This window comes from Sardina pilchardus, chromosome 8 (assembly GCF_963854185.1).
Source record: "Sardina pilchardus chromosome 8, fSarPil1.1, whole genome shotgun sequence".
In the NCBI taxonomy this organism is placed as follows: Eukaryota; Metazoa; Chordata; class Actinopteri; order Clupeiformes; family Clupeidae; genus Sardina; species Sardina pilchardus.
The window spans coordinates 34424389-34445566 of NC_085001.1; the positions used below are offsets into that span (position 1 = coordinate 34424389).

General features: G+C 39.0%; 2 protein-coding genes across 6 annotated transcripts in view; both read right to left on the bottom strand.

The window, feature by feature from the left end:
* Positions 1 to 2450, bottom strand: part of dbnlb (drebrin-like b) — a 46460-nt gene extending 44010 nt beyond the window's left edge. For all 4 annotated transcript variants that reach the window (XM_062543742.1, XM_062543741.1, XM_062543740.1 and 1 more), the window contains exon 1: positions 2192 to 2450. In XM_062543742.1, the coding sequence (XP_062399726.1) occupies positions 2192 to 2274 (83 nt within the window). In that variant the 5' untranslated portion in view covers positions 2275 to 2450. The remainder of the gene's footprint in view (positions 1 to 2191) is intronic.
* An 8145-nt stretch (positions 2451 to 10595) lies between these two features.
* Positions 10596 to 21178, bottom strand: part of ap1b1 (adaptor related protein complex 1 subunit beta 1) — a 52613-nt gene continuing 42030 nt past the window's right edge. For both annotated transcript variants that reach the window (XM_062543744.1, XM_062543743.1), the window contains exons 18-22: positions 20469 to 20598; positions 18546 to 18630; positions 16585 to 16671; positions 14015 to 14169; positions 10596 to 11799 (exon numbers count right to left, since the gene is read on the bottom strand). In XM_062543744.1, coding sequence (XP_062399728.1) covers positions 11725 to 11799; positions 14015 to 14169; positions 16585 to 16671; positions 18546 to 18630; positions 20469 to 20598 — 532 coding nt within the window. In that variant the 3' untranslated portion in view covers positions 10596 to 11724. The remainder of the gene's footprint in view (positions 11800 to 14014; positions 14170 to 16584; positions 16672 to 18545; positions 18631 to 20468; positions 20599 to 21178) is intronic.

Sequence of the window (21178 nt, forward strand, 5' to 3'; positions counted from 1 at the left end):
TAGGTCAAATTGTAGATCCTATTCTTCAGTGGTTCCGTGTTGGTGGAATGAGTTGCCCAGTGCTCTCCGTTCCAGCAACAGTTTTGGATCTTTTAAGAGGGGTCTTAAGACATATTTGTTTAATATGCACTTAGTTTTTTAAGCGTTTGTTATGTGTTATGGTTTGTATAATAGTGTTGTTTTGTTATAGTTTGTCCATTGATATCATTTGACACTTTTTGCTATTGTCCTTAAATTTAGCCATACCATGCTATAGTTATTGTTATTATATAATTAATTGAGTGACTTATTTGATTGCTATTCTCATTTCACTGTTTTATTTCTCATTAGGTTAGTGCTTAAAATGATTGTTTTATTGATAATATTGCTATTCTCCCTATTTTGTAATTGTTCACTGTTAATTTAATTTGTATTGTTATTTATTTGTATGTCGCTTTGGACAAAGGCGTCTGCTAAATAACCATAACCATAACCATAACCATGATAGGGTAAAGTATTACCTAGGCAAGTAAACATAATAATAATCCCATCTATCAGACGAGTTACAGCAATGTGCAGGATGGCTAACGTCACAAAGTGAGTACGAGTCTGCGCAGTACGATGGAAAGTAAACAGAATTTTGTTTCAGCCCCCTCCCCATTGAGAACAACGGAGTCTGTCCATTTCTTTTAGGTCTATGATCGTTCCACACTCAACTTTTTGACCGTTATGAGTGCACCATCCGGGGACTTGCAGTGCCCTTAGTATCGTTCGAAGTTTCAGTGTGAACGCCCTCACACACTCAAATTAAGTATTTTAAGTGCAGAAGCGCCATTTGAGACACAGTGATAGTCATTCCTGGTAGCATGCTAGCTAGCTTAATATTAGCTCGCTAAATAATAATAACACAAAATGAATCATATTGATTATTGTAAAACAAAATGTTGATTTATGCTTGTATATGAAGCCGTTCGTATGAATGACCCAAAATTCCCAAGTAATTCCCATAATGTCCTTTAATTCCATTAACATTTCCAATTTGGAATATTTCCACAATTCTAGCTTATATCCCATGGAAAATTTGCTGAGAGTTTCCAGAAATTTACTGGAAATGTTCCGCCCCTTTGCAACCCTAACATAAAAATGTGCAAGGAGGCGCTTTTGTATTAGCTAAATTCTTTTCATTTCAAACTGTTTTTAAACTGTTGTCATGGGTACAATATAAAGGATCAGGCCTTGTCACACTCAAATATGCTAGAAAATAATTGTTGTCTGAAATATGTCTGAAAAGGTCACTAACCCCTGCTGACATGCAACAGTTTTGATAGTAGCATTTACAGAGGCAGACAACCATTATTGACTGACCGTCAGGCAGGCCTCGTCACAGCCTTATCACAGCCCAATTCATTGATGGGGCGTGAAAGGGCCTGACAAATAGCCTAGTTCCTATTAGTTATTTTTAAAAATGCATTTTATTCAAGAATAAAAAACATATAGGGACAATTGGGTCATCCTCATGGTGTAAGATTACCTCCATATGACTGAGATGCATTGGTATTTCATTATAGGCCTGGTAGAATATCATATCTGTGCCCTTTTCTTTGCAGATTTGCAAAGATGAAAGATACATCTACATGAAAAATGTCTGTATGCAAAAAGTGAAGAAATAAAAGGTTCCTCACGAATACCATCTCGACGATAGTGTTAATGGCGGTTCAAGCTCAAAAATAGGACCAACAGTCAAACGTGACCCCTAAAAACTGTAACGTTACACAGGCTAACCAATGAGGAAGTAATGCATGCATTTGCAACTAGCTAGATTACAGTAAGCGGAAGATGTTGTCTCTCAGTGTCATCAGTATCAGAACCCAGCGAAACCGTTAACTACAATAACATTAAACAGGAAGTGTGCAGCCTGCCAAACAAACTAAATTCGGCTTTCAGTTAATAATCACACAGACATACCTTACAGTAACCTTTTAATAAGGAATGGTTTAAACTAAGATCCAAATTGGTTTTGCCAACGTAAAGTCTATCCAACTTAGCGATAGCGATCTTAAACGGCAAGAACCAGGATATGGTTACTGCTACATTCGTTAACTGGATCTATGCTTTTGTGATTTGTGTTGTTCAAACACAGTATGTTACGTTAATAGTAATTGAAAACCTAGCTAGTTAATGACCTAGCTGTTGGAAAAGCAATCGGACTTACCAGTCTGTTTTAGATTTCTCATCCACCACTTCTTTATATGCTGCTGTAAGGGCAGGGCCGTTTTTACTCAGATTTACTGACATTTTGTGTGATGTCAGAGTTCTAAGCCTGTAACAAGATCAACAGAACTGATTGCTGCGTGTCCGAAAATTATGATGTGCAGATGTATGAAAATAAATTGCTTCCTCTAACGTTATTGTAACCACTAGTTTCTAAATAACAAGCGTTCTCAACTCGCGTTACTGTGTCGCATGCGTAGTCGCACCTCTGGCGAAACCGAGGCAGAGGGTAACTTGGCTCTGGCCTATGGAATGCCGGTAGTTCAAAAACACGCGTTTTTAAACTTGTAGGCTATCTTACAAGTAGCCTAACCTTCACAGATAAAGTAGGACAGATGTAAACTATGTGGGGTATGCATATGTTAGACAGCTCATGATTCACACATAAATGTAGGCCTACAATATGCTTTTAAATTACAATAATAACAATTAGGCCTTATGATAACAATTGTTATTTCATAGGCTGTTCTCGGTGTCACTGGAAATGAGGACTAGCCTTTAGTTGAATGAATGAATGAATGAATGAATGACTGAATGAATGAAAATAGGCATACATTTCACATGATTGTGACCCATTTGGCAAGTTACATAGCCTACCCTGGGGTGAAACCCTTTCAAAATGAAAAAGTGGGCAAATGGCTCATATATAGGCTATAATACACACACACACACACACACACACACACAAACACACACACACACACACACACACACACACACACACACACACACACATCATGCAATTCACACGTTTTGACATGTATTGCACATGTTTCATGTCCATGGTGTATTTCATGGCATATCCACAGCAATTTCTAATACAAATTCATGATATAGGATACGCCTCAATTTTACACTGACATAAGTGCACGTTTAACCACAGATACTTACCAGAATGAAGCATCAGGCTTTGTCAGTAGACCTCTGAAGTTCGCCTACAAAAACGCTGCCATCGTTCTGTGATTAGATCCTTTGCTGAGACAAATATTGGGTAGCACGAATGAAATTGCACACAAGGCAGCATGGGCATACCCAGGCGAAGAACCAAGAAGCTACTGCTATTTAGGCCTACAGAAGTAGGCTACCAACTGCAAATCCAGTGCTTCACCTGAATGAGAAGTTGACTATATAAATAATCTTTTGGAAATTGATCTTAAACCTTAAATTAAAAAATGAGGAAATATCCAACCTTTAAGGACACCAATTTTCTTTATGAATGAATAATGCATTGTAAATAAATGTTTTCCTTAAAATACAGGTGTCATAAGTATTGGAAACCAGCTAATAGGCTAACTGAAATAAAACCATGCGAATCTCTTGGTATGGTGAAGGGTATGTGTTGATGTGGGGTTATTTTAATTCCAATGGCCAATGGGACTTTATCAGGGTGCATAGTGTCCTGGATACATGAAATAACTGTAATTGAAAAAAATTACCACAAATACAAGGACACAAATCAAAGTACTACACAAACACCTAACAAAAAACAAACCTGCACTGACACACACACACCTATTCAGACACACAATGCCACCAGCAGAAGACAGCAGGGCCAAAAAAGAAGAAGCTGGAGCCACCCGAACCAACTTCACTTGCACTTACTCCACCATTTGTGGTGCCTGTGTGGAGCACTTTTGATTGCCCTCTTTTGGGGTGCAGCACCCGTTAGCAGGGTTACCTGCCAAGTCACAGCCTGATTAGTGTCCTGACTTCTGTGTCTGTGTACATGTTGTCTTTGTAGCTGTTATTTAATAAATATATATATATTTTGGTAAAGGGGAAACCACGTCTCTGCCTGTTCAACCAACGACTCTGGTTTCCCTCTAATACCTGGGGTGGCGTAGTCGATTGCAAAGCACCACAATGCCACACATGCACAAAGACAAAAAAGCTTTTTCTCACTTAACTCTAGGGGAGACTGTGAATAACCAATTTCATAAAATGATGGCATGTTCCTGTAAAGAGCTATGCTAACCTACTGTAGGCTAATGGAGGGTGTGACTATGCACACAAAAGAAGGGCATCACTATTAGTGGTGTCAACAATAATGGATTCGGCAATGCATCGCAATGTGAGGCATGCACGATTCAGCATCGATGTGGCAACGTGCTATAATCGATTAGTCATTGTTTATTTTCTGGCCTCGAGTGGACAAGTTGCAAAGGTTCAGTTACTTCCCGGGGCATAACCGGAGCAACGTTGCAATGATGTTCAGCCTTAAGCTACATGTTCATTTTATTTAATGACATTTATGTCAAAGATGATAATCAGGCTTGTGCAAAATTCAGAATTGAATTGAGAATGACTCCTAAATTCCAATTCAATTCTTGAGTTTGAATTGAATTTGAATTGAGGTCAAAAACAGGATGCAGAATTACAATTCGAATTTGAATTAAGTGAAGTAGAATTGAAATTCAATGAAATTCAAATCAATTCATATACATAATTTAAGGGTACACTGCAACATATTTGATTCTTATCAAGATAAAAAAAAATCAATTTAATTTATATTGTTTTCAGAGTGAATTTTTTACTTTTAATTGTTCAACTTTACACCATCTTAAATCAAGCACAACCATATCTTTTTTTGTCTCAAATAGGCATGAAATCTTAAAATGAGGTAAATACTGTTAAAATGAGATCTTTTACATCTCTCCCTCAAATTCTCATCAAAATAAAGCTTGTTTTAAGATTCAGTAACAAGAAAATTTGACTTAATTTAAGAAGACATTAAGAAGACAGATTGAAGATATCTTAAAAACAGCAGTTTATGCTTATATTTATATTTAACTTATTCTGAGGCTTGTAGCACCGCATTATGTAATAACACCGTATTATGTAATAATGTAATAAATGTGCACGCCATTCTGTAATAATTGCCGCATTTTGTAATATCTGCCGCATTATGTAATAAACTTCTTGAACGCAATATGTAATACATTTTGCTGCATTATGTAATAAGTTATTACATATTGCAGTTGTTACTACATAATGCGGGGGTTGCGTTTTTTTTTTTTTTGCCGAATGTAACAATTGGTGCATTATGTAGTAACCAACCAAAATTTACATTTTCGTTGATTAAAAACAGCATGATAATGTGTATTTTGCTCAAAAATGCTAAGTAAGAGGACAGTATGTCAACTATTGCTCAGCTTACATTGTAACAATCCACCTTTTAACTTTGGTTGTGCTCATTTAAACGCACAAGGGGTTCTTTTCAATTAATATTTGCAGTCATATTAGTCATGAGATCAAGTTTGGAGGTTAAGTGCTTCTGATAGTTAACCAATTTATTGTCAACTGGATGATGAATGACAGCAATTCTGTAGGCAAGATGGGTGTGCTATGCATTCTGTTTTCTGTTGTCAGATATTATTATATTATTGGCTAAGTTAGAGCTATGACATAGCCAACCATAAGCTAAGCTAACACATATTATCATAAAAGGTTAAGGTTTTCTTTTCAAGTTCATTGAGGACACAGTATCTCAGTCTAAATCCTGCTTAGTTTGTAGTACAACAAAACAAAATTAATAATAATAAATATAGCCGCAAGCGGTGATGGCGGGCCAGGACATTTCGGAATCTACTGTATAAAAGAAATACGTACTTGTTGGTGGGCATGTGCATTAGCAACACACATGCCCACCAAATTTGGTTAATTTTCATCAATGTATGTGTCAACCACAACAGACAACAGGCTAGGTGGCGTTATAGAGTCCCTAAGCCACAGCCTAGGCCAGAGCTCTGTCTCTGACTAAGGCTTAGTTCACACTGGCAGTCGAAATCCGATTTTTTGCTTATCTGGATTGTATATAGCTTGAATTTTGGGTAGTCTGAACTGCACAAAACCGCATGAAATGCGATTTTTACAATGCTGATTCGCACCACATACGAAGGTGGTTTCAGTATCACTTACTATCGGATATGACTCAATCTGAACAGTCGAACCACTTGAATAGGATTTCAACATATCCCTTTCGTCATTTGCACTGCGACAAACAATTGCAAAGTAATTCTGAGTGACGGAAGTGATTAATTGATTGATTCAGCGTGTGCGCCAGGCCATGAGAACAGTCAGTCAGAAAGATCAGATTCTGATCGGATATGCAAGACATCGGATTTCGACTGCCAGTGTGAACTAAGCCTAACTGCAGCAATAACACACAAGCCAACCTAATTGTCGTGAATTAATGTGTCAACCATAATAGACAATGTGCTAGGTGGCGCTATAGAGTCCCTAAGCCACACCCTAGGCCAGAGCTCTATCCCTGGCTAGCTGTAGCAATAACACACATGCCCACCAATTGTGGCTCATTTTCGTAAATGTATCAACCACAACAGACAATGCGCTAGGTGGCGATATAGAGTCCCTAAGCCACACCCTAGGCCAGAGCTCTGTCTCTGACTAGCGGCAGCAATAACACACAAGCTCACCAAATTTGATTCATTTTCGTGAATGTATGTGTCAACCACAACAGGTAACATATTAGGTGGCGCTAGAGAGTCCCTGCCACACCCTAGGCCAGAGCTCTGTCTCTGAATAGCTATAGCAAAACACATGCCCACCAAATTTGGTTCATTTTCGTGAATGTATGTGTCAACCACAACAGACAATGCGCTAGGTGGCGCTATAGAGTCCCTAAGCCACACCCGAGGCCGGAGTTCTGTCTTTGACTAGCGGCAGCAATAATACACAAGCCCACCAAATTTGGTTGATTTTGTGAATGTATATGTCAACCACAACAGACAACACGCTAGGTGGCGTTATAAAGTCCCTAAGCCACACCCTAGGCTAGAGCTCTGTCTCTGAGTAGCGATAGCAATAACACATGTGCCCACCAAATTTGGTTCATTTTCGTGAATGTTTGTGTCAACCACAACAGATAACGTGCTGCTGGGTGGCGCTATAGAGACCCGAAGCCACACCTTAGGCCAGAGAGTCTCTGACTAGCAGAAGCAATTCCACATATAGCTGCCAGGTTACATCCAATTCAAAACCTTTTTTCTGCCTATAACACCAACTTCCTGTTTGTTAATAAGACGCCATAATTCTAAATTTCGCCATTTCAATATTTACTTCCAAAATTAAAAAATCTGGTCGCAATTCCTCTTGAGAAACCGCTCAAGATCATTTTAGAGCTTATATGACATGATTTCGATAAACTGTCTAGGTCTAGGGGAGTGTTTCAAAATATGTGATGTGCAAAAATCATAATCATAACTCAAATTCTTCTTCAAAGATTCACTATTAAGTTTAAATGTAAAATTGAATTTAATAGATCACACATATCCACCAAATCTGGGCCATTTCCGTGAATGTACAGTATGTGTCTACCACAACAGACAACACGTTAGGTGGCGCTATAGAGTCCCTGAGCCACATCCTTGGCCAGAGCTCTGTCACTTAGTAGTGTTACCAATTCCACACATAGCTGCCAAATTTCAAAAGTTTCAGAGCATGCCAAGTTGGTGAAAAAAAGGCAAAACGTGGCCCGGAAGAAATTTAATCTGAGCAAAAACAATGAGGCCTTGCACCTACGGTGCAGCCGCTTCAGCAGTTCCCTCTATATACTGATAGTTTGGCTATATGTGTGTGAAATGTGAGTCATGGCCTGTTTTACTGTAGGTAAAGAACATTGTTAAAATTCACTTATCATTCTGCAGTTCCATTGTGTGATCAGTGTGTTAGGCTGTATGTTGCAGCTGAATTGTTTTTCATTTAGTTGCTTAATACTTAATTGCATCGTTAAATTAATACTTATTTGTAAGCATTAATTTTGAGTAAAAAACACATTATTAGGCTGTTTTTATTCAATGAAAATGTCGATTTCGGTTGGTTATTACATAATGCACCAATTGTTACATTTGGCAAAAAAAAAAAAACGCAACACCCGCATTATGTAGTAGCAACCGCAATATGTAATAACTTATTACATAATGCAGCAAAATGTGTTACATATTGCGTTCAAGAAGTTTATTACATAATGCGGCAGATTATTACAGAATGCGGCAATTATTACATAATGGCGTGCACATTTATTACATTATTACATAATGCGGTGTTATTACATAATGCGGTGCTACAAGGCTGTAACAACTTTAAATATTCGTAATCTAGATTTGTCACGAGCTGTGGCACTGTGGCCCAACTGGTTACAACATTAGTATCATGTACTCGTCCAAGTACCCATGGGGACCCGGTTCAAATCCCACCTGTGGTCATATCCCAATCCTTCACTTGCCCACTTGCTTCCTGTCTATCTTATATCTGAATAAAGGCAAAAAGTCCAGATAATATACTTGCAAAAAAAGGTATATAATCAGAGGCTGAAAAAAGTTTACATTTAAGTAACCTCATTTTACAACCAGCATTTTATGCTTATATTAGTATATCTTACTTATTTTGGGGATGTAAAAATTATATTTATAAGTAATCTGATCTTAAAACCAGCAATTTCAGCTTATGTTAAGTTTCAAAATACCGCTGTAGACATGCTTATTATTAGCCTAAGTAAATTTATTAAAATGATTATTATTATTTCAGCTATCAGCTCAATCTTATTATCTACCTAGTTAACACCTCACATGACCATATATAGCTTGCCCTATACTGTCCTTTTTTTGACAAAAAATTCAACCATCCAAAATCAATGATATTTTTTTATCTTATCTGACTTTTCTTTGGGGTTGAATTGAGAACTGAGCCTACCAAATGAAACCGTAAACCTCCTGGTACATTCAACTCTTACCAAATCCTTGGGAAGTACTGCTTCTTTCAGATGGTAACAGTGGTGGTAGAACTAGAAGAATGCTATATTTTTCAATTTATACCAGTTATGTCACTCAACTCACAATTCTTGCCCATATTGTAATCAGGTGGAAGGAAATATGATCTCTTTGTCAAATCTGTTTCTCCTACACAACTGAGCTCAATCGGATCAAAACAAATAACAACGGTTCCATGTCATCCTTGTGGGGCTATGCCCATCAAGTTTGGTGCCCCCCGGTCTTTAAGTGTCCCGAGAATCCTTGACAGAAAATTACTGAAGAATGCTTTTATTAGAGAAAAACATTTCCAAACTCTGTTCAGTATTAAACTAGCTAGCTGGCTATAATACCGGCAATGCAATAAGGGAGCAGTTGGCTACCATCAAAGTATATATATTTTTGCCATCGACAAAGCTCAACTTGCTATTACAAATGTCAGCCAATATGGACTGGATTCCTACATAGGCTATGTGTGTGTTTGACATTGCCTCCAGCATAGTAGTAGCCAGTTCATTGTATTTCTTAAGTAGCCTATCGTTTTGGACTTTTATGCCTTTAATCGGATACCATAGCAAAGAGAGTAACAGGAAGTGGGAGAGAGATGGGGTGGGATCGAGATATTACCTGGACCAGTGGACCCCAAGATTAATGTGTTTTTTGTCCATGATCAAAATTACCTAAAAATAGGGCATTAAGGGCTCGGGTTTAAAAAGCAAAACTATACACCACAATATTGAGTAATCTCTGAAGAAGGTCTGATTCAATTCTATGAGACAACGACAGCATGGTTGTATGCATTATGTATGCATGCATGTGTGTGTGTGTGAGTATGTGTTTGCATGCCAGAAAGCATTTACAAAGGCTGTGAGTTTGCAAGACTTGCATTAAATTCTAATAGTCAGGCCGCCATGGGGTCAGACATGGTTTTGACGGTTAAAGCTTTTTTTTTTTTTTTTTTGCAGAATCTAGTAGACTAGGGGTACCTCTTTAAGATTTAAGAGGGTGCCCGGTGATATCCCTTTGGCAATTTCGTGTATTAAGCCTTTCTTGTCCAATGTGTTGAATATACAGGCACTTAAATGGAACTGACTGCATATAGCACTTTCTACTCTACCTGCAATAGCCCCCCCCCCCCCCCCCGACATCTTGAATGTATTGTTGTTTTGTTGTTTTTGTTGTTGTTGTTACTGTTTCTGTTCTATGTTAGTTTGTATGCCTCTTTTTACCTAGCATGGAGCCGACTGTAACATTTCACTGCATTTTATGTATGTGACAAATAAAATCTGAATCTGAATCTACAGTAAGGCAATATACTACAGGTGAATAGGGTAAAAAAAAATTAACAAGCAGATATCATTATGAAACTTCACCAGTTGATTACTTAAATCAATATGAAAAATAAATGTATTACAAGTTTTCTGAAATGTTATGTTTGCATGTGCAAATTAGGTATGATGCAATTAAATGAACAAATTAAATAGACAAAACCAGGTTCACCTAAATTATGGCATTTGGCTGCCGGACTATAAGGGAAGAGTTCTGGGGGCGGAAAGACTTGAAACACAACCCATCAACTTAATTTCATACTTTATTACACACAACAGATAAAGAACATGAAAATAATGGACATTTCAGACCACATTATCTATTGAGGATTTCCAGACAGCAATATTTCCTTTACTTTGGATTCCTATATTGAAATCCAAAAGTTTTGTATTATCTCATCTACTTTGAACCTAAACAACCAAAGGAAATGGAAAATGTTGTATGTGTTTCCTTCTTCGTTTCACTGGCTGTCTCTGTAATATGACTGATAGGTCAAGAGCTGTATTCCATTGATGCTTTGTTGCCTATTGGTGCTTTTTAGCCTACTACACAGTTTGTGAAAAAGGTAGTGCCTTGTCTTCACAAGAACAGGAATGGAAGGGCCTGTCCCAGGAATTCCAATATACTGTAGTCACATCATATCTGATATGAACATAAACTAAGGGATACAAATTGGAATGACTCAAAAGGGAGAGGTGAGGAGGTGGGGAGGTCTGGTATCCAAATATCCAAAAATGAGAAACTGATAATGGCAAGTAAGTGCACACAAACACTTCAGTTACATGTGGGAAATTGCAAAATGGTCAAGAAGGAAATATAATATGAAAAACAATATTTAATAGTTATTAGTGTTTCTCACAAGGCCAAAAGGAAACCAGTCCCTTTAAAAGTAAAACCCTAAGGATTTTCCCTACTACTGAATTAGAGCTAAAGGCTCAAATGGAAATGGGGCCCTAGCGATACTAAGGCTGACAAAACATGCACAATAACAACTTACTTGAGTTAAACTTGAGCACAACATAAATACCAAATTGTCTAAGTGTTGAGGAATATGTGGGATCCTATATGTATCAACTGACTATGTCAAACTTAAAATGGGGAAACAGGGAAAAATGAAACACTGATTTTGATGGTTGTGAAAAACAATACAAAGGAATTGCATATTCAAACTAGCATATCATGGTCAGAGAAAAAAAAGTCTAAAAATCATAAGAACAACCTGATTTGTTTTAAAGAACACAACGTGATCAAGAGATTAAAATGTTTGAAAAGCCAGAGTACACTGCAACATAGAGAAAACATTTATGCAGGGATGGGCCAAGTAATTTTCTTTGCATGCTGAATGGTGAGGTCATTTTTGATCAATCTTACAACTGGTTCAGTTCTTCAGCACCATTTCATAACACTGGTACACAAGCTGTGCCACTTCAGGTGCTCTGCATTTCACTGAGAGCTAAGAAAGAAATAAAGAGAAAGAAAAGGTATGTTTTTTGAGCTTGACTTAACAAAAATCAACAAACTTTATCAAAAATCAATGTCAAAACATCCTTGACTCTTAAAGGAGAATTCCGGTGTGAAATTGAGCTTAACTGTACCGAAACATGTTAAGGTGTACTCACACGTGTTGTAAGACGCACCTTCGCTCACCCGCAGCATTCCGAACTCCTCCGTTTTCAGCCTAGCTTGCAGTAGGCTTGAATGTATTAGATTAGGCATCACGTAGCCTATGCAGCTAAATCGCTATTTTTAAACCATTAAAAAGGTTGCAAGTAACTCCACACTGCATTGGTAGACTTCTGAGGGTCCTGACATTTAAAACGAGATACTGAGAACTTTGGAAATGCACAGGAAGTTTATTAAAAAAGACTGTTTACAAGCAGTGCCTTCATAGAATCTCTCCGCTGGGCGCCATCTTGTGGTGAAGTCGCGATAAGTCGACTGACGAGCACAAACGAACAGGAAAGACAGGGGGACATATTGCAAACATTTTGAGCTTTATTACTCATCATGCTCATGTAGACAGTATAACTATATATTTCCTATGGAATTACTTTAGCAATATGTTCCCCTGTCCTTCCTGTTTGTTCGTGCTCGTCAGTCGGCTTATCGCGACTTCACCACAAGATGGCGCCCAGCGGAGAGATTCTTTGAAGGCACTGCTTGTAAACAGTCTTTTTTAATAAACTTCCTGTGCATTTCCAAAGTTCTAAGTATCTCCTTTTAAATGTCAGGACCCTCAGCAGTCTACTAATGCAGTGTGGAGTTACTTTGAACCTTTTTAATGGTTTAAAAATAGCGATTTAGCTGCATAGGCTACGTGATGCCTAATCTAACAGATTCAAGCCTACTGCAAGCTAGGCTGAAAACGGAGGAGTTCGGAATGCTGGGGGTGAACGAAAGTGCGTCTTACAACACGTGTGAGTACACCTTAACATGTTTCGGTACAGTTAAGCTCAATTTCACACCGGAATTCTCCTTTAAAGAGAATGACACTTCATATTTTTAATGCTTGGTTGAATTCCCTGCGCATTTCCCTGGTCCTGCGTTCTAGAGGGTGCATTAACCGTATTTTATTTGCACACCAATGAATGAACCAGATCCACTGTATTGGCCATATCACACTCGAGTATTCATTTGGCAAACTCATTGTGAAGTTTAAATGAACGTCCTTTTTCCATCAGATTTTCAAGCGCATTAACTCTTAAAGCGAATTATCTTTTAGCGACATAAGAAGCGCCAAAACGGTTTTCCATTAAAAAGAACATTTCTAGCGAATCAAAATGATGTCATCAGAGCCCTGTTAATGCGCATTTTTCTACTGCACTAGATGGTTTTCTCTCAGCAGTTGTAGCAAATTCTTTCAAGCTCTTGCCAAACCCGGTCGGAAGAAGAGCGAAAACATCCTTGGCACCAATAAATGCCTTCAAAACAGTTCTCTGTTCATCTTTTAAAGAATGAATATTCGATAGATTCGACAAAACAGTTGAAATAGCAGAATCAATGTCAGCACACGACTCCTTACTGCGTACCGCCATTGTTGTTTGAATCAAACCGTCGCTTCAGCGCTACGTCACATCTATGAAATCCCGCCCGGCGATCCAGATTGGTTCATTATCTTTTGCTCCCTTGAAGGAGTTTACATTGCCCTCGGTCCCAGATCCTTGTGTGAAGCTCAGCAAAACACCTCTGGTGAAGCATGGCGGAACTAAAAGGATCTGGCGAGAGTCAGGTTATCTGGATCATGCTTTAAACTCCAAATGTAGAACCACAGATAACTCGCCCCCACTCATACTTTTGGATATGATGAGCCCCCCCCCCCCCCCTTTTTTTTTAATTGACTAATATTTATTGACTGTTTACTGTTTTTATTGTTTTTTTTTTCTTAACTTTGCCTGAAAGGTAGGCAACCTTTTTACTTGATTTACTTAACTGCTCTCTGCCTGCAAATCATCAGCACTTTCAACATTAATACCTCAGCTTCTATCGTCATGTCTATGTCTATTTTATGTCTGTTGCGGTCAACCATATTCATACGTGAATTGGCTGTAAAACATTCCTATTGTGTATCTTCACTATGGCAATAAATTTAACCTTGACCTTGACCTTGATGTAAATTGCCCCATTGGGGAACAATTAAAGACCTTTGACCTTAATTTCTTATCACTTACCATATAAGTGGGACTACCAGTCTGCACTCTGAGTTCAACAAGCACCCAGATACCATTGGTCAGCTTGATGGACTGGTACAGCATGTCCTGCCCCTCCACTGTCCGTTTGGCGATGGTGAAAATGTTGCTGCTCTGTAGTCGAGTGGTTGCAGCATCTGATTTAGGACAGCAGCCACAAAAAGACAAAAAAAATAAGACATTGCACAGGTGCTCTTTACACATTGACACAACAAGAAGATCAAGTAGTGTTGTCATGAACTATGGAATTATAAGTAATGAAAATATTTTGCTCAAGAGCCAGCTAAAATGTAGAGAATGAATGAATTATTAATAGTTACTAGAAAAGGTACATTGTGTGAGTATACAGTGCCTATAGAAAGTCATCATACCCTTTTGAAATAGTTACTTTTTTTGTCTTACAGCCTGAAATCAAAACCCATTTTAAAAACAATCTTTTCCAGTTTCATTTACAAATTTAGCTGCACAACATCAAAATAATGAAAAAAAGTCAACCGTTCTGAAAATTAATAAAAAAATTAAAAACTAGAATAACAGGGTTGGAAAAGTGATCATACCCCTGACTTAATACTTTGTAGAGCTTCCTGTTGCTTTCATTACAGCCATCAATCTGTTTGGATATATCTATTATAGCTTTGCACCCCTAGATTGGGGAATATTTGCCAAAACTTCCGTGCAGAATTGTTAAAATCCAGTCAAATTCTGTAAGGAACGGCGATGGACTGCTCTCTTCAAGTCAATCCACAGATTTTCTATAGGATTTAAGTCAGGGCTCTGACTTTGCCACTCAAGGCTAGTCACCATCCTATACTTAAGCCACTGCTTTGTTCTCTGGCAGTATGTTTAGGATCATTGTCGTGTTGGAAGGCGAATGACCTGCCCATCTTTAGCTGTCTAGCAGAGGGACGCAGGTTTTCCTCAAGAATTTGGGTGTACTTGGCAGCATCCATTTTCCCTTCTATCCTGACCAATTGCCCAGTCCCTGCTGAAGAGAGACATCCCCACAACATAATGTTGCCCCAACCATGCTTCACACTAGGTATGATGACTTTTCCAACCCTGTTATTCTAGTTTTTAATTTTTTATAAATTTTCAGAACTGTTGACTTTCTTTTCATTATTTTGATGTTGTACAGCTAAATTTGTGAATAAAACTGAAAAAGATTGTTTTTAAAATGGGTTTTGATTTCAGGCTGTAAGACAAAAAAAAGTAACTATTTCAAAAGGGTATGATGACTTTCTATAGGCACTGTATGAGGGATATGGTGTGTGTGTGTGGGGAGGGGGTATGTTTTGTGTTGGTGAAGCCTAAAGGCCTGAACACACCAACCCGACCGGCCGACCGGCGGCAGAAAAGCAGTCGGACTATCAGTCGGGCTCTCGTCTCCCCTGGTCGGTCAAAAAAGTGCCACTGAACACACCGAAGCGACGCCGACTGTACGTTCTGCGCATGCGTGAACTCTGATACAATACCCATAACTGCAGGCTTCAGAGTCAGCCAAGCCGAGTAGATATCATGCAGGATTCACGGAACTAATTGGCACTAGTTTTCGGACTTCTCTGATTAAGCAATAAGAGAATAAAAATCTAATTATATAGTGTGTATTATTTTATTGCCATTGCTTGTATGTGAGGCCAACGAAACACTCTCTTGGGCATGGAATAAATAACTTTTCGCCCGTTAACCTATCTAGCTTGCTAGCTAATATTAGCACAGTAAACAAAAAGTGAATGGGAAATCACCTGAAATAACACACATTCAGAAACTTTGTTTTAGCAAAAGTATGTTAGGAAGGTCTATCAAAATGGGTCCGAAACTTACATCGCTGAATGTAGGGCTAATGGTTAGTTTAAAAACAAAGTCCTCTGCTACCTAGATGTTACAAGGGGTTAGGAACCAATCAGATTGGTAATTGAGACCGACGGCCACTGGTCGACTCTACATGTCAAGTCGGCCAAATCTGGCCAGAATTAGCCCCGACGCCGACGCCGACTGGTGACGGCACGGGACACACCAAACAGACTCGAGTCCCCGACCGCCCCGGACTGCCCGACAGCCGATTATCGGGTTGGTGTGTTCAGGCCTTAAGAAGCCTAAGAACAACAGTATAACAGTAATAAGAAGTCTATGAATAACAGTACAGTGCATTGCTTTGCATGTACATTTGCATGTGATTTCACACACCATCTATTCACACCCCTACCATCAGGGAGAAGGTTCAGGAGCATCACATGCAAAACATCACGCTTCAGGGATAGTACCTATCCACAAGCTATTCGCCACCTGAACATGCACTAAGCACTTATGGATTACATACCAGGCTACCTCTCTTTGCACTTGTACAACTGTACTGAACTGCTGCTTTCTGTGATCCTTGCACTTTGTTGCACTTTTTCTGTATATTAAGTGTTGTTACCCCTGTGCTATTGTGTTGTCATTATGTGTCTTATATGTGAGCATACCAAAACACATTCCTATCAATTGTATTTTCATACTGTTGAAATGGCTATAATAAACTTGAACTTGAACTTGATTTCCTTGTAATTACTAACCTGAGTTGAGATGGCAGTCTTTTATCTGGTACTGAGTTTCATTGTCATTGGGTATGTCCTTCCAGGTTGCAAGAAACACCTGACGCTCTGTTATAAGTAGAAGATACACAGTGAAGCAGTGAGCAGCAGAGACTTACATTTTTTCCATGTGACAAACTGATTGCGATCGAGCACCCCAGCAACTGACATGTGACAGGTCATAGGTGCTATGGTGCTATGCCTTAGCAATAATGTAGTCAGGCATTTAAAAAAAAAAAAGCACTGCACCAATGAAAACCTCTGCATTGATGAATGGGGTTTAATTTCCATGAATTCATTCTCCTTCTAGCACATGCATAACAGATGCAATTAGGACATATTAGATCTCTTAAAGCAGGGCTATTCAATTAGTTTGTAATAGGGGCCAGTTCATGAAAAGTATCACAACTGAGGGGCCGGAGAAATACCGCTTGAAATATGAGTAATCACGTACAAATGATACAATAAACTACAACAGCACATGGGTGTTCAAATGTTGCATTTTGTAAATGCATAATATCGTTTTTTGTTGGTTATTTGTGTTTTGGGAATATTTCTGCCACAGGCCCAGCCTACCACAGTGGTTGGCCAACATTGGGAAGGTGACACTGGATCTATACTGCATATATCTATACTTGCATTTTGTAAAAGCATAATAGCGTTTTTTGGTGGTTATTTGTTCTATTTGTGTTTTGGGAATATTTCTGCCACAGGCCCAGACTACCACAGTGGTAGGTCAACATTGGGAAGGTGACACTGGATCTATATTGCTAATATGTTGCATTTTGTAAAATAATAATCTAGTTTTTTTGGTGGTTATTTTGTTGTATTTGTGTTTTGGGAATATTTCTGCCACAGGCCACTACCAGCATTGGGAAGGTGACACTGGATCTACAGTACATTGCTAATATGGCTAATATGAAATCTGTGATAACATTAACAGCAATGATATCTGAGCTTTGCGCAGTAACTGCTAAGTCCATACAATTTCCAATGGGTACAAACAGGTTTCAAACGGTGCTCAAAAGAAATGAATGTGCGTAATCGGTCGCATATTTAACTCTTCTCAACATACGTGTACATTTAACGTTCCCACCATTTAAATTGGATGAACGTGTTCACAAATCAATGTTACTTACAGTGGACTTGACATCAAGGCGATGGATGTGTATTAGTTTCACAGATTCACACTGAATATTTGCGTGGTCAAACCCGTTAAAATGTTTGTAGCTTATATACTCCAACGTAGTGGCAATTTACCTTGAAACTAAGCTAAAATGGAACTTATATTCAACTCGTTCTAAACATTACGTGCAATTGGCTGAGGTGCAGTGGCTGCAGGACTTCCGAGCGAGTGAGCGCATGAAACAGTAGCCTACTGATGCCACCAAAGTTAAACTTTTAAACCGACTCCTATTTGCCTCAATAGCTACATTACGAGTGGCGAATGCTTTCGCGAGGATATGCTTGAACTGGAGAGGCACACTATACCGGTGAGATTTCATGCACCAAAAATGCTTCATGCTTTGAGGAAAACAACTTGGATTTGGCGCACGTCAACATGTTGGTGACGCTGCGTAAAAACGAAGCAAGGTACAAGTAACGTCTTTGAATAATACCCAGAAACACAGCCTACAACGGCAACGCACCACACAGAACATTATTTATAGGCGCAGTGTAGCCTATCGCTGTACCTCGTTGTGTTTTCCACCAGCTTTTTACGTCTCTACCGAATATGGATTTGCTTATAACATCAGCCAACACTTCAAGGGCCACTACAAAGTATCTCGGGGGCCGGATCCGGCCCGCGGGCCGCTAATTGAAGAGCCCTGTCTTAAAGCATTCCCTCAGGGTATCCCAAATGCATTATGTTCTTTTCAGAAAATATCTATCAAGAAGACATGAAAAAGGTTCCATCAGAGCATGTGAGGCTACAAACTCACCCATCTTCCCGTCCTCCACAAAAAGGGTGCTGATGGGGTACTGGCAGCTGAAGTAAAAGACATCAATGTTGTTCTTCACAGCCACCTGTCATACAGAGAGAAGCAGCATTTCAAAACCTTTAAACTCATTTCAAGTTAACAAAAAAACGTTTTATAGGAATAGTAATGCAAAGTCTATATTACAACAGTTTTCTGTGTGTCACTGCACACAAAAAACAATCACAAGCTTTGGTGCACTATGCATCTTTGTCCTACGAGTCAGTGAAATGACAAGGGATTATTTCTGTGAAATGAGCACAATGATTTTTAATAGAAACACTACAAATTAATACTTCTGGTTGAAATAATGACTAATGGACACAGTTGGGATTTATAGAAAAGTTCTATTCAGAAAAGTTGCAAGTGAATGGTGAGATCAAAAAATAAATCTTAGTTCTGGACAGAAATAAAAATGACATTGCATAATGCTGCTACAATGAACTGCATCAGTTTTCCCAGCCTAGGGCAGAACATCTTCCAAGGACTCCCTCATAATCGAAACACACAATAACATACACACGGACCTACAGTGGTTATGTGGTTTGTCCAGCAGATGGTGCAGCGTCTTTCTGCAAGACACACATGCTTGACTTGGCTCCACTTCACTTCCTAGAACGAGCGAGCGAACGAACGAGCGAACGAACGAACGAAGGAACGAACGAACGAAGGAACGAACGAAGGAACGAACGAACGAACGAACGAACGACGCTAGCTTGTGTGTATCCATGGTAGAATAATTTTCACATGAAATATATACCGCCAAAAGTATTGGGTCACCTGCCTTGACTCCCACATGCACTTAAGTGACATCCTATTCTTAATACGTCGGTCCACCCTTTGCAGCTATCACAGCTTCAACTCTTCTGGGAAAGCTTTCCACAAGGTTTAAGAGTGTGTATCTGGGAATTTTTGACTGTTCTATCAGAAGGGCATTTGTGAGGTCACACACTGATGTTGGATGAGGCAACTGACTCTCAGTCTCCGCTCTAATTCATCCCAAAGGTGTTCTGTTGGGTTGAGGTCAGGAGCATGTCTATGGACCTTGCTTTGTGCACTTATGCACCACAAAGTTGGGAGCATGGATTTGTCCAAAATCTCTTGGTTAATGCTGAAGCATTCGGAGTTCCTTTCTCTGGAACTAAGGGGCCAAGCCCAGCTCGGGGATGGTCCCTTTCTGTTCCAACATGACTGCGCAACAATGCACAAAGCAAGGTCCATAAAGACATGGATGACAGACGGTGTTTCTCAAAGTCAAGAGCGCATCCTTGATAGAATGCTTTCTTTTGAGTCGGGTGCTAGAGAGACAAGACTACACACCTTCCCAGTACCCTCCCCGTACCCTCCCCAGCCGTCAAGATCACATGCAATGGAACAGCCTAGCGAGTGTGGAAGTGCACGCCGGTTCCGGCTGCGCGCTTCATTTGAACCATGGAAATTGTGCTGCTTTTACAGGAGTTCCGACAACTGTGCAGCTGCACTTTCCTCTAAATAAACTTTTTTGAGTAGCCTACAGTATTTCCACATTCGACTTGGTCTTCACATATCACAATCCGTAGTTTATAATTACATACAAATATACTAGGAAACCTTCATTAGAAAACCAGATAGTTAGGCCTATTTGATTACATAATGTCCCACCTTGATCAGAACTTTGTTATGAGAGAGAAAAAAAATTGGACATTGTGCAATTACTATCAGCTGACATATCGGTTATCGGTTTTTGAAAGTGTTAAAATATCTAAATCGTTATTGCCTTCAAAATCCCATATCGGTCGGGCTCTGTATCTTTGAACAAACACACATACTGAGGTTTGGATATATGCAATTTTGAAGGAATCTTACACCAATTTTTACAAATGAAGCCCCAGATCTCTGAAAATGTACCTGCAAGTTGTTGAGGGGTTCCATCTTCATAACAGGTCCAACGTTGCTGAGGGGAAGGCTGACCTCAGTGGTCTGATTTGGGCTAAGGGGAGTGAGGACCTGAAGAGGCCCAGCAGGGGCTAATCCAAAACTAGGACAAATAAAAAGAACATGTAATAAAAATAGAAATATAAGAGGAGAGTAATAAATTAGGGACAGTATAGATTCGATTTGTTGATTAGATTCAACTTTACGGTCATTTTGCAAAGTACAAGTACAAAGACAATGAAATGCAGTTTGTGTCTAACCAGAATAGTGCATAGACAGGACAGGATGTATAGTGCCGTGTAGACAGTAGTATACAGTTGGTTACAGAATGTGGTTTGCAGTAGTATAAATTAAATATAAATATGTGCAGAATTAGAATTTTTTCCAGCAGTGGTGCTGTTATGTGCCGGAAGTTGTAATCAAGCCTATGTTGAGCAAAGTTGAAATCTGCAGTCTGCATGCATTACGAAAACTCAGACATTAGACTTATGTTTATCTATCTATGAAAATATTTCTGCTGCAGACAAAACTATTTTGCACTTCAGAATTTTAACTACACAGGTGGAATAGTTTTGATGACACTGCAATAAGTCGTTTCACAATCAATATAGCATAATATTTTTGACTATATAAAATAGTCAAAAAAAAGTGTAGGCTTCATTTCAGAACTTAAAGAACTTATG